Source organism: Pelodiscus sinensis, chromosome 1 (assembly GCF_049634645.1).
Source record: "Pelodiscus sinensis isolate JC-2024 chromosome 1, ASM4963464v1, whole genome shotgun sequence".
Classification (NCBI taxonomy): Eukaryota; Metazoa; Chordata; order Testudines; family Trionychidae; genus Pelodiscus; species Pelodiscus sinensis.
In genome coordinates, this window is record NC_134711.1 from 196,736,199 (window position 1) to 196,764,025 (window position 27,827).

The 27,827-nt window shown below is 41.0% G+C and overlaps 1 protein-coding gene across 5 annotated transcripts in view; it reads right to left on the reverse strand.

Annotated features, from left to right (window-relative positions):
• Nucleotides 1-27,827, reverse strand: part of SYTL5 (synaptotagmin like 5) — a 150,549-nt gene that overhangs the window by 8,779 nt on the left and 113,943 nt on the right. For 4 of the 5 annotated variants that reach the window (XM_075913248.1, XM_014578968.2, XM_075913249.1 and 1 more), the window contains exons 8-16: nt 27,415-27,544; nt 25,540-25,646; nt 20,606-20,698; nt 13,906-13,971; nt 12,909-13,087; nt 12,677-12,779; nt 11,006-11,167; nt 5,976-6,084; nt 2,102-2,237 (exon numbers count right to left, since the gene is read on the reverse strand). In XM_075913248.1, coding sequence (XP_075769363.1) covers nt 2,102-2,237; nt 5,976-6,084; nt 11,006-11,167; nt 12,677-12,779; nt 12,909-13,087; nt 13,906-13,971; nt 20,606-20,698; nt 25,540-25,646; nt 27,415-27,544 — 1,085 coding nt within the window. The remainder of the gene's footprint in view (nt 1-2,101; nt 2,238-5,975; nt 6,085-11,005; nt 11,168-12,676; nt 12,780-12,908; nt 13,088-13,905; nt 13,972-20,605; nt 20,699-25,539; nt 25,647-27,414; nt 27,545-27,827) is intronic. The other variant, XM_006133933.3, reaches the window with a different exon arrangement.

Below are 27,827 nucleotides of genomic sequence, written 5' to 3' on the forward strand. Positions count from 1 at the left end.
GCAGCAAGGGGGGGAAGCGACTAGTTGACTATCCTGTCATCTATCCGAGAAGCAGTTTCTTATCGGATAGTCGATGTTTACATTCATACCACAGATCTAATTCCTCACTAAAACACAAAGATTCTGATGCTATGAAGTCTGATGATTTTTTCAACTCCATAAGATTTCTATTTTTACCAGAGTACTCTTTTCTTGAAAATCTGTAAACACAATATATTATTTTTAAAGTCAAAGTAGTAGACAAATCTCTTTAATCTGAATTTACCCTTCTCCCAGTACAGTTCATGGGTTGATCTGAGCTATAGAAAATATATTTTAAAAAACCTGGTAACCTGATGGAAAATTGTTTGTCCAAAGGAAACTGGTTCAAACTCCACTTACATAAAACAACCCATGCCAACAACAGCAGATGTGTGTGATGAACTAACCAGAGACAGTTCAGGGAGTCAGCAACAGTGATATGCTGCCAATTTGTAAACTAGAGGCTCCAAAAACAAAAAATCCTCTTAGTCTGGTGTAAACTCCACATCTCATGTGTGTACAAGCTGCAGAGAGGAGAGTGGGGGACCAGATAATTTTTCCTTGTTTCTCTATTTAAACAAAAACACATTTCTCATAACTAAAGCCAACCACAGAGAAAGCTGCACTGGGCAAATCAATGTAAAATAAGCCTATAGATTGCTCTTTGTACCTCAAAAAATGTTCTGAGTACATTGATAGAACAGCACTTAGATCATGTGAATGGGAGGTGTAGAGTGAAAACCTTACAATGACTTCTAAGTATATCTGCTCCAGGAAAACTTGCAAAAATCAATTTGTCATTTAAGACAATTTTAGCTATTGCAAAAAAGTAAAAAAAAATTCCTCAGAAATATGTTTACGACCCCAGGAACAATTTACCATTCTTGGAGGAATGGCTTAGCTATGTCCAGAGAAGAGGTGAAACTTGATCGAGGTGTTCACTTCAACAAAAACATGCAGACTATAACTAACACACCACTGTACATAAAACAGGCAACTATGAAAGCTTTTACTGACAGAAAAATGACAAGGATGAACATTCTATTCCCCATTTTATTCATTTAGCACCGGGGTGGGCAAAAGGGCCTCCACGGGCCAGATCCGGCCAGCCAAGAGGTTTGATCCGGCCCACGGAGGTCCTGCTGCTCCCCTGCCCCCAGGCCAATCAGGATCTGGGGTCGGGGGAGTGTGTGAAGTTTCCTCCACCTTGCCAGGAGCACGCAGTGCTTAGAAGCACCACACGTTCCTCACAGGGCAGGAGAAGACTTTGCAAATCCCCCACTTCCAACCTCTGATTGGCCTGGGGGTGGAACGGGGAGTACGTGAAGTCTCCCTCCCTGCCAGCAGCTTGGGTGCCTAGGGGGAACCTCTGGGGGGTGCAAAGACTTCACAAGCTCCCCTACCCCCAGACTAAACAGGGTCTGTGGGTGGGGAAGTATCCTGGCCCCGCCCCTTCCGCTTGTGGCCCTGCCCCTTCTTGTGCAGCCCGGGTCCACTTCAAAAATTTCTGAAGTGGCCCCCAGCAAAAAATGATTGCCCATCCCTGATTTAACACCTTGAGTGCCATGCTCAGAATTATGTTTATATTATAGATACAAGCATGTACCTATATCAAATATTTGTTGTTTATTCAGGAAGTTTATTTGAATATTAAAGTTCATACTCTAAATGCTGAAAGATAAATAACAATCAGGCATATGTATATAGCAAAAAACCATACACACTGCATGATTGAAATCATACTGTGTTGCAGACATGTATATATAGCAGGTGTACATATATCACATACTCATGGGTTTTTTTAAGTGTTATCTTTAATGTTACCTTTCAAAGCCACATGTTGAAGTCTACAAGTAAAATTAAAGCTCTTATTTCAAATAATATATTATTACTTAAATTTAAATACTGCAGACAAAGAGAATTTAAGGTTGAACTCCATTCTGAGGTGCAAGTTCTTTTTCAGGAGTAAAGTTCAGTATCTATCAGACCAAAATGGTACTGATCAGATAAACTAGGATTCAATGCAAAAGTTAGTTTTACTCTTGATGTGCTGTATAAAATATCAGAAAATAAAAATTACCCTTTAACAAATGTGTCAGAGGTGCCTCCTGATTTCACAGCTGTTAAATTTTTGGCTTCTTTGATAATGACCTCTAACATACCCCCAGAAGGCAGCTGTGCAGATCCTTTCCTTCCCTTTCTTAAACTCTTCTTTCCTGTACAGAAAACAAACCAACAACAAAATCAAGGACTACAGGCAGTCCCCTGGTTACGTTCAAGATAGGGACTGTAGGTTTGTTCTTAAGTTGAATTTGTATGTAAGTTTGAACAGGCGTCCAGATTCAGCCGCTGTTGAAACTGACCAGCAGCGGCTGAATCGGACATGCCTGGGGCAGAGCAGCTGGGGTGCTGCTGGGTTGGTCCCGCAGCGCTCCTCGGCGCTACTGGACCAACCCGGCAGCACCCCAGCTGCTCTGCCCCAGGAGTTCCCAAGTCAGCCGCTGCTGAAACTGACCAGCGGCTGACTATAGGAAGCCCGAGGCAGAGCTGCTCTGCCCCAGGCTTCCTGTAGTCAGCCGCTGGTCAGTTTCAGCAGTGTCTGACTTGGGGACACCTGGGGCAGAGCAGCTGGGGTGCTGCTGGGTTGGTCCAGTAGCGCCGCACCTCGGCGCTGTGGGACCAACCTGGCAGCCCCCCAGCTGCTCTACCCCAGGCGTCGGCGAGAAAAGCCTGGTCTGCTGGGGCGGGGGGGCGCACTAGCTGCACCCCTCCCCCAGCAGACCAGGGAGAAGCGGGCGGCGGGCGGCTTTGCTCCACATCTCCCTGGTCTGCTGGGAGAGTCCCCCCAGCAGACCAGGGAGATGCGGAGCAGCATTTCTCGCCGCGGAGGACGCAGGTGGCGGGACCGCAGCGCGTCTGGGCGGTCCCGCCGCCCGCGTCCTCCGCGGTGAGAAAAGCCCCGTTCGTATGTAGGGATCCGACGTAAGTCGGATCCACGTAGCCCAGGGACTACCCGTATATACTGAAAAACCAGTTTGGAAATTTTCAGAGGGGTAGCTGAGTTAGTTTGTAACTGGAAAAACTTAGAAAACAACAAATGGTCTGGTAGCACTTTATAGACTGACAAAACATGTAGATGGTATCATGAGCTTTCGTGGGCACAGCCCACTTCTTCCATTTGAAAATGTAAGCTTTTTGTGGCCAGATTCTGCCACTCAGTTACTTCAACAAGACTATTTGTAGAGGGAAATGCTGCCTGGCTCTTTATTTGCCAACAATCTGGCTCTTTATTTGTAAACATGATGGGGAAAAAGAGCAGCTCACCACACTCCTGGTAAAAAAAACATTGACTCAGACATGGTTGATCCTTGACAGGGAGGGGCTGCCTGAAGTCTCCAAGTACAAATATGGTACTGCTAATATGCTGAAGGGAAAAGGTCAATTTTTCTTTAAATCTTCTCTTCAGCTATTATAAATATTTTTCTAGCCAAAAGCAACTAATAACATTCTATGCAGTGGCAGCAAAGAGATCTTATCAGACAGCCTCCTCCCATAGTCAGAACCTGAAACATCTAAAAGTCTGCTATCCAAACGTATAGGGTACAAGTTCACTGCAGAAGAGAGACCTGGCTGCATGCAGACTAAGGTTGCCAGGTGTCCGGTATTGACCCAGACAGTCCAGTATTTTTGCTTCCTGTCCAGTAAAAAAAAAATTCAGAAAATACAAGACACCTAAAATGTCTGGTATTTTCTGTTTTTTTCTCCCTGCCAGGAGGCAAAAATACCAGACACCTGGCAACCCTACAAACCCTCAGCAACTAGTCCCAGCCCCGGGGCCCTCCCACCCCCTGCTTACCTGGTTCTGCAGGGCTGTCTTGTGGCTGGAACAGAAAAACAAGATGGCCACTGGCAAAAAGCCTTTTCTTAAAGGGGCCATGCTTTATTTTATTTTTTTGCTTAATAACTGCTGTCAAAGTCCTTCCCCAGCCCCCCAACAACTTTGGTCTCCTTTTTTTTACTCAACAGAATTTTTTCCCAGTGTTTTTTTTGGGGGGCGGGGCGAAGTTCGGTATTTTTGGTTAAACCACTTGGCAACCCTAACACAGACAGTTTAGGCTACATCTACACTTGCAATTGATTGACAAAACCTTTGTTATTCACTCTCCTGCTGACAAAGCGAAAGCTCTTGGTCAGGGCTAGAAGTATTCTAACAAACAGCATTCACACATGCTGACCTTTAGCAACAAAGGGCTGTGTCAACACAGCCTTGCCCTAAAAGCCGGATAGCGTAGACATTCCTTACAAAGAACAGCCTCTCACTTTGAGCAATAGAATAAGCATGCTGACACTGAACAGCTGCTACAGTTTCTAACAGGTTTATCAGCAGGAACCCCATGAACCATTGATGTTCCTGGACCAAAGAGCCCAGGAACAAGGAGGGCTGGTGGCCGGGAAGGAGCACGGTAGGGGGCACCAGCGACTCATCTGGGAGCCCAGTGTCGGGGGGGAGGGGTGTGTAGATGGGGAGCACAGCAGGGAGTTCTGGTCCCAGTGGAGCTCCCTGGCACCAGCAGCCAGGAAGCCCCAGCTTGGCAGCAGCTCTAACCCCAACAGCAGCCAGGGAGCTCAGGCCCTGCCCCAGATGTGGAGCTCCAGCCAACCCCCTTCTGGCTTCAGCAGCCTGGGTGCTCCAGCAACAGCAGCACTCAGGAAGTCCTGGCTCCAGCTGTGGAGCTCCAGCTCCTGTCGCGGAGCCAGGCAGCTGCGGAGCTCTGCCCTGGCTGTGGAGCTCCGCCCTGGTTGTGGAGCTCCGGCAGTGGGGCTACGGCCCTGGCAGCAGTGGGGCCGGTGGTATCAAGAGAGTCCTGGGGATTGGGGCAGCAGCGGGGGCAGGTCGGAGCCCTAGTCTGGTGGCAGCACGACCTTCCCTGTTCCAGAAATCCTAACCTGTATCATCCTGGACAAGTGATATCATTTATTTCCATTCAAAATAAGTTTTCAAAAATTAATTTAATTAAAATCTAGATTAGTGAATTTAAAAACTGCTCAGCTCCATGTGCTGTGAAGGCCATCAGTTCACTTCTGTGTTGTCGCAGTACTTTGTAAATAAGATGAATATTTAAGAATTCAAGAAATCAGATGCATACAAATTACAACATGGAACAACTGGCTTCCTCAGACCAAAGACTATCAGATTATAGCGGAGGACTTGGAATTTTCTGCTAACAGACTAAATGGAATTAATCTGAGAAAAGAGCCTAACTTGCTACCAATTCTTGCAAAGTAGTATTGTGTCTTTTGGCAATAAATTCCTCTTGTGCTCAAACTGTGAGTGTCTAAGGACAGAATTACTATCTGATCACTTCTACCTATTTGGATCATTACTTCTCTGGACACTACTGTAGTACATGTAGTAACTAATTATATTTTCCTCTGAAGAAACACTACCCATTTCAGAGGGTTATAATGGACCGCCCTAAACAAGTCTAATGGGATGCTAAGAGATATAATAACAGCAGGAAGAATGGGATGAAACTGAGCAAAGGAAAATGTAGATTAAATAGTGTGAAAAGGGTCTGAACAGTGAGATATGTGTCACTAAGGTTGCTCCCCTGAGAGGAACTGTAGTAACCCTATTACTTTGACCAGCTATGCACTGCTTAAAACAAGAACACAATGTAAAACACAGCAATAACTCTGGATTAGAAAACTGCTATGGCTAATGACTGTGGCTATTGACCAGCTCGGCCGTTTCAATCATGTCACAGCCATCATTCTGCTGCATTACCTCCTAATGGTGTATAAATGCTGTCTCATTACAGGGGGAAGGGAAGAAGCATCTTTGTTTTGAAAATTTCCTCAGATACAGGGTACCTACTTCACTGCCACAGAACTTCACCTCTCTGCAGTACTCAGAGGGTGTTGTTAAATGCTGCCCTCAATATTCATTTTACCTTGAAACTGTCCAAGTGGAAGCATTAGATTCTTCTCAGGGGGAATGTAGCGTAAAACAACTATCAGCTCTCCTTTATATTGAAGCCCAACATCTGCTGCAACCTCCAGCTAATGGAGAGGGGAAAAAAACAGAAATCCATCTAATCTTAATAATTTATTCATTAATTTTCAATTATTTGTATTCTATAAGTAATCCATGATATATGCTTCATAAACAGGTCATGTCACTGTACAAAGCTCACAGCGAAATAGCCTTCACTAACTGAATGCAGACAACCACATTTTTGAAAATTTCATAGTCTAGGGAATGCAAAAAAGCTCAGAAGAGCAGATGTCACGTGCCTCACACTAGAAGCTATTTGATAAATATACATAGGAGAGAAATATGGTTTGTTAGAATGAAGGAAAAGTTCCAACCCATGTCACAGCAAACAAAGAGGTCAAAGTAAACTGGATACATAAACTGTAGCTACTTTATGGGGCAGTTTTTGATGACACTCATTCATGTTGATTAATACCTTACTCCATAACTAGCCCCACAGATTTCAGTAGAATTATTCTTGGAACAAGGGGGCATAATCTGTCCTTGAAAGGGGGGGAAAAAAAAGAGATTTACAGAAATAAATATTACTTCTCAAATATCATTTCTCAACTTTCCGCATCTCTTTTTCCATTAAATTTCTAAACCCAATCCAAGAGTATGCGCTATGCTTTTTTATAGCACATTAATTGAAAGCAATATTAGATTAGCATTTTTTAATTAAAATAACTAATTATAAGCTCATGTTTAGAAACTAACTAGTTTGGTAGGTCTCTCTTACCCATAAAATAAATAAATATGTCAGTAAAGAGTGTTTTCTCCTAAAGAAGTGGAATACAGAAGAGAAATTGCCCATGAAACATCATTAAGCTCCCAATCATGTGGAACATTTAAGCATGTACCTAACTTTGCTTTCACAGGCAGCTCCATTGATGGCAGCGTGACAACTCATGGAAACAGAGTTTATAAATTGGCTTCAGAAACTTGCATTTAAGCATGTGTTAGATTCAGATCTCATGGACTTAATCTGCTGCAAGGGAGAATGAGGTTAGATATTAAGAGAAACTTTGTAACTATTAGGAGGGAGGAATCTGGCACAGGCCTCTAAGGGAGGTTGTGGCATTTCCATTACTGGGGGTTTTAAGGACAGGTTGGGCAGACACCTGTCAGGGATAGTCTAGGATTACTTGGTCCTATCTCAATGCAGACAACTGGACTTTTTGACCGTTCCAGATCTCTTTTGTCACTACAGTTCTATGAATCTATGATACATAAAATGCTGCCCAGCAATGTTCCTTTTAATCTTTTTCCATCCACTGTGGAATAAATTTTATGTGCACCAAGGCATTTGTGAATGTGCACCACCAGTATAAAGAAAAACAAAAACCTAGCTATGGGAGCTCTGTTAATCAGTTGGCTAGTATTTCAGTCTCTCCTGAGAGGCTACAGAAGAGCACAGCTTATATGGAACACTGCTGTGCAGTATGACAACACTGAGTGACTGGACAATACCTAGAATTACAGTCTGAGCACTGCATCGAGGTACTACATTGCTGATGAAATAATTATACTGGTGATAATATACATCCAAAACTTATCCAACTTGCCTACTGATCCCAATTACTAGGTAAATAATTTTACGTTTTGGGGGGGAAAAAGTCCCAGCCTCAGACAGAAATACACAAGAAGCTAAACTGCAGGTAAAGGCACTATTACCTGATTAATAAAAATATTTAGGGCTAGATCCTGCCATCATATACAGGGATGGGATTTAGAGGAAGATGCAATAAACCTTGTAGTGGAAAATTGTGGAATAACCTGACTATAGGCGGAAATTTCATTTGAATAAACCCTGGCCATCAAGGAAGCTTCACTGTGGAAATAATAAATTCCCCCCATTTCACAGATGGGGGAAGTGAAGCACAGAAGTTAAGGCCCTGATTTTCCTGGAAATAACACACACGTCTCCCAATCCCCAATCCTGAACTTTAACCCTAAAGCTCTTCTCCCAACTGTTCTGATCTGACCACACACCCCTAAGAGGATTGATCATCGCATGCTAAGAGGATACATGGATCTTAATCCTCAACTTTTTTTTTTATTAAAACAGCTAAGTAGCATCAGATTACAACAAATGTCACCCCTTAGCACTCTTGACAGAGACATGGAGTTCATATTGTAGGACAGTATTCTGCCTAGCATATGTATAAATAAAACCTGTCCTTAATGCTGCTTGCAATAATCTGTCATTCAGAAAAATCTCTTATTTGCCTACAATGAACTGAGTTCTGCCTACAAAAACAGACAAATCATAGAAACGGTCAGGCTGTAAGAGCCCATGAACAGTCAAGTAGGGTAGCCCTCTGCACTGAGGCAGGACCTAGTAAACCTTGACCAGTCTGACAGATGTCTGTCCAACCGGTTCTTAAAAACCTCCAATAAGTTGGAGTCTACAGACTCCTTTATAAACTTATTCCAGAACTTAACTCCCATTATGGTTAGAAATTTTTCTTAATAGCTAACCTAAATCTCCCTTGCTATCGATTAAGCCCATTATTTCTTGTCCTACTTTCATTGAACATGGAGAAACATTATCTCTGTAAACATTATCCAGATCATCCTGGCAGACAAAGGAGACATATTCTCGTTCTCTTTTACTTGGAAATGAGATAGAATTAATAACTCTTATAACGAGTTTGGAAATAATCACACAGCATTTCCTAGCTGGAATGGCTGAAATGCTCAGACCTCTTTACTTTTTGGTCTGAGTGAAAGAGCTCCATCAGTGCCTTCGGTGTTACAATTAAAAAAAACAAAACTAAAATGATGTGAAGTAGAACAGACACCGAGTCACAACTCTTACAGTCCAGTAGTTTCATAATGTAACATTATGATTAGCCTGCACACAAAATGTGTGTCTCTTTGTAAAATTCTCAATTCTAAATAAGTGCAAAATTCTACACTGCTCCAGGGCTGGTACAAAGAAATAGGAATGCTGATAAATGTGCCCTCTGCTCCAGGGCAGGCCATCATGGAACCAAGCTGGGAAAAGCACTGCTCATGATAATTTATCAGTAAGGCTATGTCTAGGCTACACTGAAGTTTCGAAAGAGGATATGCAAATTCCGCAGGAATTCGCATATCTTTCTTCCGATCTCACTTTTGAAAACATTTTGAAAGTACTTTTGAAAGCATTAATCAGGATGCATTTTTTTCAGCAACTCCCCTCCTCTTTTTCAAAAAACCGTTCTTCCTCAGACAATGAGGTTTACGTGGCTTTTCGGGGGGGGGGGGGGAGGAGAGAGTTGCCAAAAAAAAAAAATCCTACTACTTTCACTTTCAAAAGCTCTGCTTTCAAAAGTGAGATCAGAAGAAGATATGCAAATTCCCATGGAAAGCATTTGTGTCTAGCTAGTGCAGGGTGCTGACTACAGAGAAAGTAATTATTCACCTGGGGCAATCATGATGATTCTATGAGATGCGTCCTTCTGTGGGGTGCTTCACTATAGGCGTGCTTTGTCTCTGCGCTGCTGATTAGAGCACTTCAGTAACAGTGTCGGTTAGACCCACACATGTGTGCTGTCTCTCCTCATGCCTTGCCACGAGGCTAGCCAGATCAGGCAGACTAACCACCTCTCCCCCCGCAGAAGGAGAGTGGATTGTAGAACATCCATATGGACATACATCTTAAAGAACCATCATTACTGCACAAGACAAGTAATTACTACTACTTTGAATAGTGTCCCTACGGATACTCCTCTGTAGGTGACTACCCAGTAATATCCCTACTAGAAGGCTGGGGCTTCAGAGTCTGGTCACTTAGAGATGACAGAGCTGAAGATGACATCAGAGGCAGTCTCTCTAGTGATTGCAAGATGTTCTGTGAAGGTATAGAATAACACCCATTTCATCACTCCACAGTTTTTAGAGACAGGCACTCTCCTGAAAGAAGCGATGGATGAGGTTTTGCCACTGCCATTTCCTATAGAGCCCATAATTCCTTTGATAGCCACTGGTATATATGCAGTTATAAAGTGGATGCCTGAGCAGGGCTAGAGAACTCTGGCTACTAGAGCAGTAAGCATATTAGAAGCATATAATCTTAACATTTATAACAACTCTTTAGAGTTGCTCCAGTTCCAAAAACAAACACTTTAGCTCCTCTCTAGTGAGGTGTCAGAAGACAGAGTTAAGCACTAAAGATGCCTTATTCTATGGAGTTTCTGGCTTGTGTACCAAATAGCAGGATACTATACCTTCCTATCTACTCAGCATGTATAAAAGAGCAATGTTGAACCTCACTACCATAGCAAATGGTTAATTGCTTAAAAATGATTCACAAAGAAAGGTGCTGTTTGAGAGGCTAGCAGGTGATTGTTTGAAAGCGGTCCATTGCTTCATGTGCTATTTCTTTAACAGGTCCTTTGGGCTGCATTTACTATTGGATGTATGTGTCTGTAGAGCTGTCCCATCCATTGGAGGGTTCGGGGCTGTTGCCCCAGGCCCACGCAGAGCAAAGAGCCACAGGACAGAGAGCATGGGCAGTGCCACTGGCCCCGTTCTGCCTTGCTGGCTCCAGGAATTGTCCAGGAGAAGAGGAGTTGGGGGGGGGGGGGGGGGCTGAGGAAGAGATGGAATGGAGTCAGACGAGGGGTGGGAAAAGACATGATGGGGATGGAGTAGGGGCAGTAAGAGGGTTGCAGGGCCTGGGTTAGAGGGGGAGGTTGTCCCAGGCCCTAGTTCTCCCCACAGGGATGGCTCTCTGTGTATGTTCATTTCTTTAATTGGTTTTGTTTAGTTATGAATGGGCATTCATATATATACTTACCATATGTGTTGTTTTGTTAGAAGTGCTATTTCTTTTACAGGTCCATCCCCAAAGCAGTTTATTAGAAATATATCATTTTGCAGTGTCACAGCAGTGAGAGAAAAAACAAAACCTCACTGATTTTGCTTTACTGTTATTCCACTGAAACTAGAGAGCCTCACCTTGGGTTGAAGCACAAACCATTCATCTGCCTGATTTTCAAAATTCCAGGAGTCCAAAGGAATTTCTACCTCCCCAAGAAAGCTGTTGTGCCCAAATCTGTCATAGTGCCAGACAGAAAGCTGTAAGGTCCTGGTCTCTAGCTGTGTATGACTGATGACATACTATTAAAAGAAAAACAGAGTAAAGAAACTATTTAATGAGAGTCAAGTCCAGTTCCATAACGGCACTATATAATAAACATACTAACCTAACTATATGGTAGCTGACTAATGAGACATGGAAGAAACATCTATTTTCCTTACAAGTAAAGATCAATTCAGATACAGGAAGCTATTATTCAAGAGAAATCTATAAAGGAGAATTGTTCACCATCCAGCCTGACTGTACCTTTTTACATTATTTTTGTTGTTTTGTCATTTATCTGTATTATTTCTTTACCAGGGTAATTTTCACTGAAAAGGAAACTACTTAATTAATATTTATTTAATTTTTACAAAGTAGGTTCCACATTAATTAAATATAATCATTAAGATAAAAGTCTATTCTATAACAAAGAGCCTTAAAAAAAGTTGGCAGCATCTTTAATAAGCTTTCTAAATAAAATTCACCCTCTTCTCAGTAAAGAATGTCCACAATTTTTCAAAAGTCCAAATGGTTACAGTGATAACACTTAAAATAGATATATTAACTAGCAGATTGTAAAAAGCCAGCAGTTACCCCGTTAAAATGATGAGACTTTGTCTTGAAAGCCTGAAAAGGCCAAAAGGATCAATTCTAAGAGAGTTTTTATATGATAATAATGGGAACAGTTAGGACAAACAGTTCTTCTGCTACTGAATCTAGCTATTTTAGCTCTTACTCACAAGTCTGAGTAAGCCACCTTTGTCAGAACACACACAAACACATATATAACATGTCATCAGATTATAAGGGCCCTTTTATACGAAGTTTGGAAATCATGTTAGGATTGAGCTACAGAACAGCATTAGATATGAGATGGATACTCACTCATTTTTCCCCGGTGCAGACCAGACTCAACTATACTATAAACCATTTTACAAATAGTTCTATAAAACAGGTCTCCCCTTGGTAAGCAGTCTGGCCAGACCAGGGGTATATATATTTTTAAAATGATTTTATAGCCAGCGTAGGCCAACTATACTGGCTGAAAAGTTATGTTAGCCCCTTTAAAAGGAAACTTCTTTACACATTTTTATTAGCCTCTATAGAAAAAAAAATTAAACATTTGAGGTGGGATTTTCAAAGGTCTGAAGGACTTCAGAGTATAAATCCCACTGACTTTCAATTGGACTTGTGAGGTCATTTAGATACTTTACAAACTCCCATCACCCTTGCTTAGAAACTCACAGAGAGGAGATTTTAAGGGCTGTGAAACACACCCATGAAACTGTAAAATGGAAATGGTTTAATTTTAAAAGTTATGTTGTACCTGGAAAGGAAAAACAAAATAAATACTCTCCCTCAATACTAAAAAGCCAAAAGCTTCAATCATTATGACAGCTAGAGATTTTAACTCAAATATTTTCATTTTAAACTTCATTTCCCAATGTTTAAAATCAATTTTCCAATCTGTGGTATAAATAAATGAAAAAACAAATTAATTTAATGGCAAAGTTTAGCTTGGATTACAGGCATGTCAGTGCTCTCACCTTTAGTGTTTCATTAAACTCTGGATTAGTGGTGTTACTTTTGATTTTGGTCTTGCGTTTACTTTGGCGAGATTTGTCTGGCAGGAGGTATGCTTTGACATAGCTGCAGATCAAGAAGTAAATTATTACCAGAGAATAAAAACAACCAAGTCTGTGGAAGCCAACTGGCAAAACCACACCAGAAATGTTCGCACTTGTAGGAAAAGGCAAGAAGAAAATTCTCTGTGCTTACGGATCTGTTCTTTGCTTCTTTTCATCTGCTATGGCCAGGTTTCTGCAGTTTTTTACCAGGATGTTTAGGGCACCAGTTTTGTAGCTGTAGTTGATGTGGAGAAGTATTTCCCCACTGACTTTCACGTTGCCATAGTCCCCAGTTTCACTGTAAACACTCATCATGCTGTTAATGCTAGTCTGAAATAAAGACCAAGAAGATGACTTGGAAGCTCAATCATTCTCTTTGCAGAACCAGCTTTTTTTCAAATAATGAAAGCCCTGCAATTACTGTTCTGCTGAACCTGCTATGAAAACTAGGATATCAAAGGCCAAACAGAATTATCACTTGCTTGCTATAGAAAGGTATCACAATATCTCAAATGCCTGCACAGTGTTTCTTCAGATGTTAAACTCAAAGTGACTTATAAAGGTGGGTAAGTTGGTACAATCACCATTTCTCAATGGGGCAGCTGAGTAACACAGACATTAAGTAAATTGTCTATGATCACATAGCAAGCCCCAGAAACAGAGAAGTGCCACACTCGGGCAACCCAATGGTTCCTCTCAGTCAGTATGCTGTCTTAGGCAGTGGTCAGTACCAGATGCATCAGAAGAAATGATGTGAAACCCCCTAATGGAAAGGACATAAAAACATATACCTTTTTACAGTAATGTCACCTAATCATGGGTACTTCTAAGAGCACAAGCACATGTCACCAATTTTTTAATTGTCCCTAATACACTTACTGGGAAAGAATGAAATCTTTGTAATACAAAAATGAAACAGTTCGTATGCTGTAGAAACCCATTTTTAAAAAGTCTGACATACATTTTGTGTTGGGTTGTTAAGTAATATTGATCAAAAACATATCTAATGTTTGGTGTCGCTAAACTGTTGTATGTATAAAGCCTATATCAGCCACTAAAAAGTTCTCAACCAAAAAGAAAATGAGAAGGAATGAGAGGGAAACTCTAGAATACCAGGAAAGCAATTCAGAGGAAGCAAGAAAACTCACAGTATCACCATCTGCTTCAGGTACATTTAAGAAGGAGCATTTCCTGTCAGAGCCTTCAGAAAAGTTCTTTCAGGAAGACAGTGCAAAGGTCAAAAGAAAATAGCATTAGATAGCTGCAGTAAGAATTCAGAAAAGCAATGACAAGCTCTACAGACTACACAGGTATGTATAGCACAGGTTGAACTTCTCTGGTCTGGAAACATCTGTCATCCAGAATGATTTTGATTAGCTGGATGTTCACTTTTCATGGGTGTGACCAAATTTCCTGCGGTCCCATGAAGTTTGTTTACAGCCAGCAGTCCTGGCTCTCAGTGTTCTGTGCTGTTATTTAGCTCTAATTTACCCCTCAATGTCCTCTGAAAGCCCAGTAAGCAGTGGAAGTGTTGGTAATGCTGCTAAACAATATTGACCTCCCATGGTCTGGAAAATTCTCTGGTTCAGAACTGGTCAGGTCCCAAGGGCTGGATTAGAGAGGTTCAACATGTAGTGAGGTGCTGCTAAACCATAGTGCTATAGTACTTTTAGCAGTGAGGGACTAAGGTGTAATTAAATCCCCCTCCACTAATGAATTCCATAACCATCTAACAAGTGAAAAAGTGTCACCTACTTAACTGGAGCAATATAAGTTAGCTGCAAACTTAGACAGAATCTGTAGTACTAAAGTAGCACCAAACAAATTAAATGTGAATACCAGCTTGTCAGACAGATTTGCAATTTGGTCCTTAATCCTGGAAACACATGAGTCAATTCTGTATGTGAATATTCCCATTGAAATTAGTGGTCTTGTGTGAACATTTAAGTGTCTACGTAAGAGTTTGCAGCACTGGGGCCTTCATAAGAAACTAGAATTGTGATTAGATCAAGCTTTTCCTAATACTTGCAGGTTGAGAGGTTAATTCTGTGGCGTTTTTAAGGCTACATATAAACACAACCTTTTTCCCACATTACCTTTCATTATTCCTTTAAGATGGGCCCCAAATTTTGTGAAAAAATGACATAAGAATATCCCAGGCTCATTTTCCTCTTGCTGATGAAAGACCTTGGCAAGGTGACTGAAGGGTCTCCCCACCCAGCAGTGTTCCCTGGAAGCTGTGCAACAGCACAGCTTCACAGGTAATTAATCAGCCCCACCCAGTCAGAGGCTCAAGGCTCCATGAATGGAGATGACTGACTGGGCTGGGCAGATTAATCACCTGTGAAGCTGTGCTGCCTCCAATTTAGAGGGAACACTGCTCACCAGTGAGGTCACAGGAGTTTATAAATTGATCACCAGTTCCTTTCTAATCAGAGGGAGAATGTCTGAGGCACAACTTAAGCAATAACCTCTTGTGATATTACTGGTTAGGCCCTCCAAACATCTTGCTAAGGTCCTGCAGCAAAGAAAGAAAAGGAAGGGCCAGTGTGGATATTATTGATACCTCAAATCTTAAACCCCTCCCCCCCCCAAAAAAAACACCACACACCCAGGAAGTAACTTTTTTTTTTTAAGAGAAAAAGTCTGATGTTAATTTTATACATCATAAAAGTGCTCTGGCTCTTACTTGCTATCTGTGTGTTTTGTACTGCAATTCTGCTATGACACTAGAAGGATATGGAGCTACCACTTTCCAGTCAGAACAAGGTATTTGTAGTAATTTATACACATTGGCTCAAATTCCTACGATAGGACTGGTTCAGATCACCATGCAATCAACAGTCTGCATTACTGATTAGATTTCCATCTAGTTTCAATACACTTAGGGCTACATTTTGAAGGGTGTTATCTACGGTGCACCCCTAATATTTATACATCTCAATCATTATGCACATAAAATGGGGTCATTTAAATTTGAATGTAATTATTTATTCTGTGCACAAAAATATATATATTTACTCATGTAAAAGAAATGTACTGATATAAGTGACAGCCTTTGAAAATCTGTTCCTCACATGTTTATGTTAAATCTGTGGAAAAAAAGGATTGTTCTTTGATTAATCTGAGCCCGTTTTTGAATCTGTTGAGGAATACATGGGGAAATGAACATAGCTAAAGCAGTCACAAGTAGAGTCCAGAATTGAAACAGAAAATCCCTGCATTCCTAACAAACCATTCATAAAATCACAAAGACTAATTTAGAAAACATTTGATAATTGAAATATTTCACTTCTTACAATAAAACCCTTTTGTTTTGTGGGATTTATGCTGAGAGTTGTGTTAAATATGATAAATATTGTTTAAAGAAAATATAATCATGTGATAACTGTAAGTCGCAAATACCACAAAGAGTGCTGAATTTCATTTTACTAAACACCTAAGCCCTGTATTTATCAGCTTAGCATTTTACATCTTATTGGTAAAATATAAGACACTGGAACAAGAAATCATTCTGATGCCATATCATGACAAGTTATTATGTCCAATGGAGGAACCCACGAAAAATAATCTCTTCACTTTTAGCCAAAATACTGTGGTTTTGATTTTCGGAGCAAATAAGTTTCTACGCGCTAATCTCCTTACTCGGCTTTCTATAAAATTAGAGCATATTTTGCATTTACAGGTTTATTTTAGGCCACAGTACAGTAACTAGTAATACATTATCAGAGGCTAAAATTCATCCACAAGCAAATTTGAACAACGTTGAAGGATGAGATGCACAGAATAAACTAAATAAAATCAGAAATGCATGAATATTAAAGATAAGGAATATAATCAATGATATACATTCAGAGTAAGTCACAACAGACTTGGAAGACTGATCCCCTCCAGGAGGGAAGAAAAGCTGCTTGCTGATAGAAGCTTTTCCATTACCGTATCATGCAGTGATTTTAATAAGCATGCTGGGATGGACGTGAAGAGGAAAGGAGCACTGAGGCATGAGATCATCTCAGTTCTATTGCAGAAGGAAGGCTGCATTTAGATTAGGAGAATGGTCAAAAGGAATCCATATAGAAAGAAAAAAGCTGGTGCTGAAAGCGCCATGAAAAATGTTCATTAAATACGGATACCATTTAAGGGCCCTTACCAAGAGTATGAGCTTCTGCAAATCATATCTTAGGGTTCAGAAGACCAAGGAAAGAAATTAATCTATAAAACCTATAGACTAGTAAGCCTTTGGTGCTGGCACTGAATCAAATTCAACCTTGTTTAAGTGGGTGTAATTCAATTGATTTTGATTCAGTTACAGTTGCTTACTAGGGGCTGATCTGGCCTGAAGTACCCAAACCTCTTTACTCCGATTCCTTGAATTCCTTGGGACACTGGAATCTGAAGTTTGACTCAGCCCTTTCTCTCCAAAGCAAGCTGAATACCATGCTGGCAACTGACTGCACGTCTTTTAGAGATGACCTTTGACGGAATTCTGTCCACTTTGTGTGGAGCATTAAAAATGCAATATCACACTCCATAAAAAGAGTTAATTTCCTAGTGTTGTGGTCCAAAATTTCCTTTACATCAAATGTCCAGATCACTAACTGCCACCCTCCAACCCAGAGATTGCTGCATTCCACTGGCACTGTGTATATTTGCCACTATGGATTCAAATGGTTAACCAATAAGCCTCGCCCTTATTGGGTGACACTTACTGGTTCCAATTAACCTGTGAGGGCTGGAGCAGCTTTCCACCCACCACGAGCAGGGGGCTGCTCCAGTCCTGCAGGGTCCACTGCAGTTGGGGAGAACTCCAGCCCGCCAGAACAGTCACTGTCCAGGGTGGGGCTTCTCCAGCCTGGTCACCACAGGTGGCAGGAGCAGGAGGGCACTCCAGCCCAGCTGGGCTGAAGCATCTTCCCCCTCCCGCCCCCTCTTTAATTGGTTACCTGGCTACCATGTAACCAATTAAATGGGATTTTATATCCCTATTTGCCACAATCTTGGGTCTCACAGAGCTCTCCTGGCATAAAATGTAAGAGAGGGTGGAGCAAGGATGGCACTTTTGCAATCTCCCAGTCTCTGGAGCTGCTGGGGAGTCAGTCAGTCATCAGATCTCAGAAGTTAGTTATAAAAGCCTAAATATGGCTCTAATTTATGTGCACCAACCACTCCCACCAGCTTGCCTCCTATTTCAGTGAGTATAAATTGATTGGCTACGTCTACACTGGCACCCTTTTCCGGAAATGCTTAAAATGGAACAGTTTTCCATTAGAAGTATTTCTGGAAAAAGCGCATTTACATTGGCAGGATGCTTTTCCGGAAAAGTGTCCGTGGCCAATGTAGACGCGCTTTTCCGAAAAAAAGCCCCGATCGTCATTTTCGCGATCTGGGCTTTTTTCCGGAAAAGACTACTGTGCTGTCTACACTGGCCCTTTTCTGGAACAGTTTTTCCGGAAAAGGACTTTTGCCCGAATGGGAGCAGCATAGTTTTTCCGGAAAAACACTGACAATTTTACAGTAGATCGTCATTGCTTTTCCAGAAAAGCAAGCGGCCAATGTAGACAGCTGGCAAGTTATTCCGGAAAAGCGGCTGCTTTTCCGGAATAAGTGGCTCAGTGTAGTCACAGCCCTTGTGTAGAAATGATTACACCAACCTTTATTCCATCAGGTATTCTCCTGCTCTAAGGGAATGCACATCTGATCACTTAATTTAAGGCTGATTTTCACTGCTGGAATAGCAAAAAGCAGCTTTGTTAGAACTAAGAATCTGGTTCACAGAATAGAAGAACTGGAAGGGACCTCAAGAGGTCATCAAGTCCAGCCCTCTGCCTTAATGGCAGGACCATGCACCATCTAGATCATCCATGATAGATGTTTATCTAACCTGCTCTTAAATATCTCCAAGAATGGAGATTTCACAACCTCCCTAGGCAACTGTTTAACAACCCTGACACACAGGAATTTTTTTCTACCATCCAACCTAAATTCCCTTGCTGCAATTTAAACCCATTGCTTCTCGTCCTATCATGAGAAGTTAAGGAGAATAATTTTCCTTCCTCCTTGGCACCTGAAAGATGCTATCATGTCCCCTCTCAGTCTTCTCTTTTCCATAGAGAATGTAATAACTTAAAAGTTTATCATCAGCTTCCAAGATAATTACATATGCGTTGTACTATGTTATTTTCCTATCAACTTGTCTAACTGAATTCCAAAGAACACAAAGAACAAGGTAGCACATTTCCTTCCCAACCTCACAAACACTATTACCTGCTGCAGACTGCGACACATAGACCTGTGGACTCTGCAGCTGCTGTAAAATGAGAGAAGGCATGCAGCTTAACTGGGAGAAGTGACTGGCAGAAGCAAGGTGGTTTATCTGCAACTGCTGTGGTTTCACTTTACAGACAGCAGGAGGATCTGAGGTGGTTGCAGACTTTGTACTCAGTGAAGAGGTAGTAGTGTGTGTTCCAGCTACTGGCTATAGTTTGTAGTGTGTTATGGGAATGAGTTGCAGAGGCATACAGTAGTTATAATGGAAAGCAAAAATGTTCTCTGCAGATCTGATCCCCAAATATTTTACTCTAGACATATGAAATGGCATAAAACATATGAGTCATGCTGGACTATGTTGCCTAGAGAATGGAATATATGAGGATGGTCAGAGCCACCATTAGTACCAACTCCATATGAGTTTTGAGGCTACTAGCACATAATCCCAATGCACAAAGGAAAGCACTTGTAAATTGTTGGGAGTTTAAAAAGCTACTCAGCTTTTCTCAAAGTGAGCCCAACCAATCACAACCTCCTCAAAGGCTGCAATGAGAAGGAAGGAGAGACAAAACAAGGTGAGATCCCATTCTAATGAAATAAAAAGGATGTAAGTCAACCAGTACACTTAAGCTAACTCTGAAAAACTGAGCTCACTGCACACTACAAATCCCTATTTTTATTCTCTCTAAGCATAAGCTTGGTAGTATCTCACTTTATCACTTGTCAGGAGCGCATGAACAATGGCAATAATTTACTCCTTCCCTCCTTACCCACAAACAACAGCCTCAATCCTTCAACTATCAATTAAAATCTTTTCTATCATAAGGATATCTGTGTGTCTCTTCCCTTTCTAATGCCTCAGAACTTGGGAAATTTCCACTGCCACCTATTAACAAAACTATTAAAAAAGAATCAAATATAAGCATTTTCTTTCCTGATGTTTGACATCCTTCTGATCAGAGGATTATCATTACAAGTGACAGAGGATTTTCTTTTAAAGCCATACTATCTCTTTATATCAGTGTCAGCTATTCTAAGTTTGCTCATTTTGACAGAGAATCTTGATTGGCCAGATGTTTCAGATTTACTACTCTATTTTTTAAGTTGTAATTTCTCATTTTTTGCATCACAGTTAAAATTAATTACTATTAAGAACATGGTATTCAGTGTCCCTTCCATACTTCTTTTGGGACCATTTCAAGGTGAGGGCACTCAACACCTTCTGCAAAGTGCTCAGTGCCTCTGGAGACCAGCTCTCAAATCACTAGTGTGCAGGGAGGATAGCTACACTATAAACAACAAATGGATCTTTGCATCATTAGGGATTGTAGATAATGGGATTTTAACTATATAGATGAGAATACTAAAACACAGTGCACAGAAAACACCAAGAACTCAAAGTTACTACTAAACAGCAGCAGGGAAGGAGGCTGGGATATGAATCATTACAAAAAATGTCTAATGAATTAAATGGAATGCTCAGTGTGTGTGCTGCATCATTAGCCCAGTTCTGCTTCAACAAGAAACTGTTTGTTTAGTGAGAGACAGGGAATTCTAGATGTTTTCCAATGAAAAACTTACTGTTGATAATCCACTTGCCAAGGCTCCACGATGTCTAAGATAATGAGAGGCCACAATGTCATCTGCGTCTTCCTCTATCTCATCCAGGTAATCCTAACCACAAAGAAAGTCACTCAGTTTAGGCAAATCTTCCTTCATTGGGTTTTATTCCATATTTTTCTGATTAAGGAAGATGGTGTCAGCACACCTTCCAAACTCAAATCTCCAGAGTTTTTTTATTTACATTTTTAACCATTTGCACACTCACAAGCAGCACAGCAGGAACAAAGGGCACTTTTAGTTCATCTTTCAGCTCTTTGAAAACTGAAATCTCCAGTCTTCTATGTCCCTAGCATAGGAAACTGATTTTTGTCTTTCATGGTGGGACACTGCACCATGAAGTCAATTTTCAAGCACTCTATATTCTCAGTAGTACACCTGAATTACCCAGAATTCTGCTATTACTGCTAAATACCTTCACACATGCATTTAGTTTTGGAGCCTAGGGAGGGATGGGACTAAATCCCTAGTCAGAGCTGTCACACACCCTCTAACCCCAACCCTCTGCCCTAACCATGAGTTACCTCCCATATTCTGAATCCCCTGGCCCTACCCTTGCCACATACCATCTCCATATTAGTGCACATAACAAAATTAATTCCGCTTGTCTATGGAAAAATTAGAGGGCACATTGTTATTGACTGATGCTTCAAGTCATAGTTGGGGCCATTGAAAGAAACGTGTTGTTTCCAGAAAAGTTAATTTGGAAATTTCCAAGGACATTAAATTCATGGTTCTTTCTTCTTCAGCATTATAAAATTTTAACAAAGACATTATACTGTATTTTCATAGGTATGAGTGTGTATATATTTTTATTTTTGTAAAACACAATTTGTTAATTAGGGTACGTCTAGACTACATGCCTCTGTCGTCAGAGGCATGTAGATGAGGCTACCAGGCATAGGAAAATGAAGCGACGATTTAAATAATCGCCGCTTCATTTAAATTTACATGGCTGCCGCGCTGAGCCGATCAGCTGTTTGTTGGCTCAGCGCGGTAGTCTGGACGCGCAGGTGTCGACATCAAAGGCATTTGTCGACCACCCAGGTATGCCTCATCTTAAGAGCTAGCTTTTGATAAAAACGGAAAAAAATCAAATGAACAGAAAGTTACTATGCTCTTATATGAATGGTGTGGAGACTCTAGGGGTTTTAATAATAATTGTAAAGGTTATTCCTCAGATTTTCAAAGCTGCTGCCATTAGCTTTAACAGGAATTGACTACTCAAATCTCTTAGGCAGATGTTTTGAAAACTGGAAGACAGCATCCAAATCCCCTTAGGACTTTGAGAATCCCACCTACATGCTGATCTAAACATGGATTGTGAGCATGTTCTTGAAAACAAGATATTGCTGGGAAAGCTAGCATTTTACCTCAGACTCTCTCATTTGCCATAAGACCCATAGTTCATTTTACACTGCAGCAAGTATATTTCTCAAGGGTGCTATAGAAGCATACCCACATAATTGGTTACTGTTGCTTATTAAAGTTCGAAGTAGTAGAAGACTAAGTAATCTTCATTGCCTCTGTCAGGGTTATAAACACATACCTAATCTAATTACTTCTCCTAAAATGGCTGAGGAAGTGGTGAGTAATGATTTGTATTGCTATAAAGTGGCTGAATAGGTGTTTCTTTAAATAGACCTTTAAAAACTAATTTAGTTTGCTGATACACTTTTTAATTGATTGTTTTAATTCCTTGTTTTTCCCTGTTCTGACAGAAGTATTTTTTGTCAGTAACCCAAACATGAACCATCAGAGGACGTTCTCTCAACTTTGATGCAGACACCACTATTAACTCTACCCTCCTCACTCCTACCCCCACCCCCCACCCCAGAAACACAGTATTCAATTTTTAAAGTCTATTTAGAAATTGCACCCAAGAAGCCTTATGGAATCAGAAAAAGAAAAGACCTGTCAGTTTTCTAGTTCTTCTCCCTGAGAAAGGAAGACAGTGCCCTACCAAAACCACTACTAGATGATTGGAAGCAAAGGAGGCAAGTGACTTCCTTCACTCTTTCAGACCACTTGATCCAGGCAACCTGCTTCTCACATCTGTGCAGGACATTCCCCACACCAAGAGCAGCTGCAACCATCTAGGAACAGACACCGCAGGAGTAAGGGAAATAGAACTGACCAGGAGTAAGGGAAATGAAACCTTCTCAACCTCTAGGAGCGGATTCTTCGTTTTGCCCACTACCCCTCAGACATCCCTCATCTTGTTTCTCACCTCCCACACCACTTTCAGGAAACCTAAAACACTGTGAAGGCCACAACCTTCACCTCATAAACACAACATTGGTGCTTAACCTGTCACTTTGGGACAAGGGATCCTGGGGCCAGTGTTCCTGTCTTTCTTAGGTACTTATATGCCCATTATCATTGGGGTATTTGAGCACCTCCCAGCCTTGAATGAATTAATTCTTATGCCACCCCCCCTCGTTCAAGCCAGGAAATGCTGGCAACCCCACTGTACAGCTGGGAGACTAAGGCTGTGTCTAGACTACACCTCTCTGTCGACAGAGTGCTGTAGATTAGGCATATCAAAAATGCAAATGAAGCCAGGATTTAAATATCCCACGGTTCATTTGCATAAAGATGGCTGCCACTTTTTTTTTTTTTTAAACGGGGCTTTTTTGGAAAAAATGGCAGTCTAGAGGGGATCTTTCGAAAATACAACTCTTTTTCGAAAGATCCTATATTCCTCCAAAAATGAGGTTTACAGGATCTTTCGAAAAAGGGTTGTATTTTTGAAAGATCCCCTCTAGACTGCCGTTTTTCTTCTGAAAAAGCCCTATTTTAAAAAAAAGCAGCAGCCATCTTTATGCAAATGAAGCATGGGATATTTAAATCCCGGCTTTCTTTGCACTTTGGAAGTGCTTGATTTGCATCCCTTTGCTGACAGAGGGATGCAGTCTAGATGTAGCCTAAGTGATTTGCCCACAGTCACACAAAGTCTGTGGCAGAACAGGGAATTGAATATGAGTGTATTCGGTCCCAAGCCAACACTCAATGGTGCTGTAGACAGATCCACAGAGGGCCACGTCCTTCACAGGGCCTGATAAAATGCATCCTAGAGTAATCAAGGAGCCAAGAGAAGAGGCGTCTAAGCCTTTAGCTATTATCTTTGAAAAATCATGGAAGACGGGAGAGATTCCAGAAGAATGGAAAAGGGCAAATATAGAACCCATCTATAAAAACGGAAATGAGAACAACCTAGGAAACTACAGACCAGTCAGTTTAACTTCTGGGCCAAGAAAGATAATGGAGCAAGTAATTAAGGAATTCATCTGCAAACACCTGGAAGATAATAGGGTGCTAGGTAACAGCAAGCAAGGATTTGTAAAGAACAGATCATGTCAAACCAATCCGATAGCCTTCTTTGATAGGATATCAAGCATTGTGGATAAGAGAGAAGCTATGGAAGTGTTATATTTATATTTAGTAATGCATTTGACATAGTCTCGCATGACCTTCTTGTTAATAAACTAGGGAAATGTAATCTAGATGGGGCTACTATAAGGTGGGGTCATAACCGGATAGATAATCATTCTCAGAGAGTAGTTATTAACGGTTCACAATCCTGCTGGAAAGGCAAAACAAGTGGGGTTCCACAGGGAGCTGTTTTGGGATCAGTTCTGTTCAATATCTGCACCAATGAGTTTAGATGATGGCATAGAGAATACAATTATTAAGTTTGCAGATGATACCAACGTGGGAGGGGTTGCAAGTGCTTTGGAGGATAGGGTCAAAATTCAAAATGATCTGGACAACTAGAAAAAATTCCTTACTGTCAGGGTGGTTAAACACTGGAATAAATTAATTAGTGAGGTTGTAGAATCTCCATCACAGGAGATATTTAAGAGCAGATTAGACAGACATCTATCAGGGATGAAACAAAAGACAGAACTATGTAGCACTTTAAAGACTAAGAAGATGGTTTATTAGGTGATGAGCTTTCGTGGGCCAGACCCACTTCCTCAGATCAATATGTGGAAGAAAATTGGCACAACCATATATACCAAAGTGATACAATCAAAAAAATGAACGCATGTGAAATTGACAAATCAAATTTTAGAACAGAGTGGGGATGAGAGGAGAAGATAAGTTTCTGTGAAGTAATGACATAGGGGTGATAACAGGGGAAGTTTCTGTAAGGTAATGACATTAAAGGTGATAATTGGGGATGTCATTACCTCACAGAAACTTCCCCTATTATCAGGCATGGGAATGTCTGTGAGAAGTTAAAAAGTAATAGAAGGTGACAGATATCACTGGGGAGTGGAGACAGGGAGGGTGACATTTTGCAAGACTAGAACAGACAACCAGAAAGAAACAAGGTTGAGGGGCTTTGATCCTGAGTATAACTTAGTATAAAAATAAAATATCCAATATGGCAAGAATTAGTGAAGATCTGAAGTGCGTAATGTATTACATCATTCTAAGATGAGACTCCATCCACTTATAAACTAAAAAATTCCCAGATGAATAGCTTTATCATAACTATAAAGAGCCTTAAATGTAGCTATTACTTTGAATCAATCCATACACACCATGCTTGGAAAGCAATGCTGTCCAAGGACAACATTTTTTAACTGATCACAAAATTCCATGGAACTGACACACCTTATTGCCAACACCTCCTCCCCCCCTACCCCGCCCCAAACACATTTGTCTCCATTAATCCAATACTATTCTACTCCAATTTTTAAAATGACTGTAGTGTGAGGTGCTTTAAATTCTTATGATTGCAGCATAAGCTAGATGCAGGCTTGAATTTATAAAAAGCTAAATTCACTCCTGTGCAGAGCTACAAGTTTAAAGATTATACTGACTTCAGAAGCTAGAGTAACAATTTTTCCACCTTGTGAGAGTTAGTGTCATTTCTAACTCACCAGGTTCTGGTCTAAAGCTTCAGGTACAGATTTACTTCTTAAGCTTATAGTATCCTTGTTTTCTTCTGAGAAGGACCCACTCAAATCTATCTCCGATCTGCTGAGATCTGGAAAAAAAAGAAGAAAGGAAGATGTTCATTAGTCAAAACTCTTCTTTTCATATTGCCACTTTTTAGTAGTAGTTGCTACAACACCAGCATGTTTTTTTTTAAACCGAATTAAACTCATCTCCGTCCAGGTATTTGTGCCACGCACTCGATTGTGGTATAGAAGCATCTTCACTGAATGAAGGAAACGTGATTTTTACCATAGTGTTCAGCTTTTTGGATATCTCCTTTCCTCCAGCACTATTCTTTGCTATATGGTTCTGTCCCCTGTGGGTTGGTGTGTGCCAGTTGTTGGTGTCAGGACTCTGAGCCAGCACAGCACAAAGATACCCAAGATTACAGGGCATGTTGTGACAGGACATTTACTGGTCCATGTGAACCACCAAAACATCACAGATACCAGAAGGCAGTGAAAATGTCTATGTCTGGTATTGCTGGTTCTCATGTGGAGAGAAGGGAAATTTCTCTGGGACATGGGAGACCTTGACTTACCAGCTAATGGCCAATAGTGTAAAACATATTGGCTGTTTTTTGGAAGATTTATCTTAGGGTACGTCTAGAGGCATACCTGGGTGGTCGACAAATACCTTTGATGTTGACACCCGCGCGTCCAGACTATCACGCTGAGCCGACAAACAGCTGATCAGCTGTTTGTCGGCTCAGCGCGGCAGCCATGTAAATTTAAATGAAGAGGCGATTATTTAAATCGCCGCTTCATTGTCCTATGTCTGGTAGCCTAATCTACATGCCTCTGGCGACAGAGGCATATAGTCTAGACGTACCCTTAGTTCTCTTCTAACGAATATTCCATGCTGCTGCAGCTGTTCCCCATACAAAGAAAGGAAGGAAGTCACTTTAGGCCCTAGGTCAAAGAAGTTTTGACTTGACCCCTTCACCTTGGGATGCAGCTCATGCTGGTTTGGGTAAGGATTTCTCTAGTTCATCTTCAAGATCCTCGAAATAGGAGAGGAAGTTGCAGGGCCCAGGGCTGGTGACTCTCATGTTTCTAGCATGCCTATGATTACTTTCAGCCTCCTATTCACCTTGGTGAAATGAAGCTAGTGATCTTTTTCCAAAGAGACTTTATTGCATCAGGTAATGTGAAAGAAGGAGAATTCCTCCTTGCACAAAGAAAGCAGCAATCAGAAATGCCTCTTCCTACTGATGCAGCCCCTGTTCAAAGGTACTTTGCTGCTTTCAAGCAGAAAAATCTAAGGTGAAAACATCGCTCCTTTGATTATCTCTGTGGGATGTGCTACCCAGTCTCTAGTCCAGACTAACTCATCAGAAATAAAGTGGCTCAGCCCTGCTGTGATTTATAGACTGGCTCATCACTCTGAAAGGCTGAACAGGACAGATTATGGGAATGGCTGAGCAATGGGAAGTGAACGGACTTCTGTCCTCTGTTTCAAATGAGAAAGAGAATGATCTTCACCAATTCCTATAAAATGGCTTTGGGTGAACCTTATTGTGTCAATTTCAGCTACTCACCATCATACAATGAAAGAATCATTTTATCTGTCCCTCTTCAAGAGATAATGAAAGAGTAACAGTTTATTAAATTAGGTTCACACTTTTCCCCCATATGAAACAAGGAAAGGGTATTTTCTTCCCTTTTATAAACCTGCTAGTGTCAGAATTAACAACAGTAAACTCAACTGTGCTTACAGTCATCTCATCTATTATTCATTACAGCAACAGAAAGAAAGTATGTAGGATATGAATAATAATATCACAGAAAGGATTAGGACTACTAATGGACACTTACCTGATGCTAGAGATGCTCTAGAAACTGCTATTGAAGGTGTTCCAGATGCATTTCTCTGGTGCCTCTTCACTAAATCTTCAGGTACACTTTCACTTTCAGGCACAGAAGTGCCATTTTTTAAACCAGGGTCCTGATGAATAATATATATTCCTTAAGCACTGAGCACAATAAGAGCAAGCTCATTTATGGTCAGTCTAATTCCCATAACCCAAAAGAACACTACTAATATGTGATCACTTATTAAATGTTCATATTATAATTAATTTGCATTGTGGCCCCATTATATAAAGGGAAATGGCAAAGCAACCCCTGCATACAACCTAAACTTTCAATTTAAGCAGAAAAGCAGGGAAAGAAGGGTATGGGTAGGCAAGGAATACAATCAAATATATAAATTTGCCATTTTTTCAGCA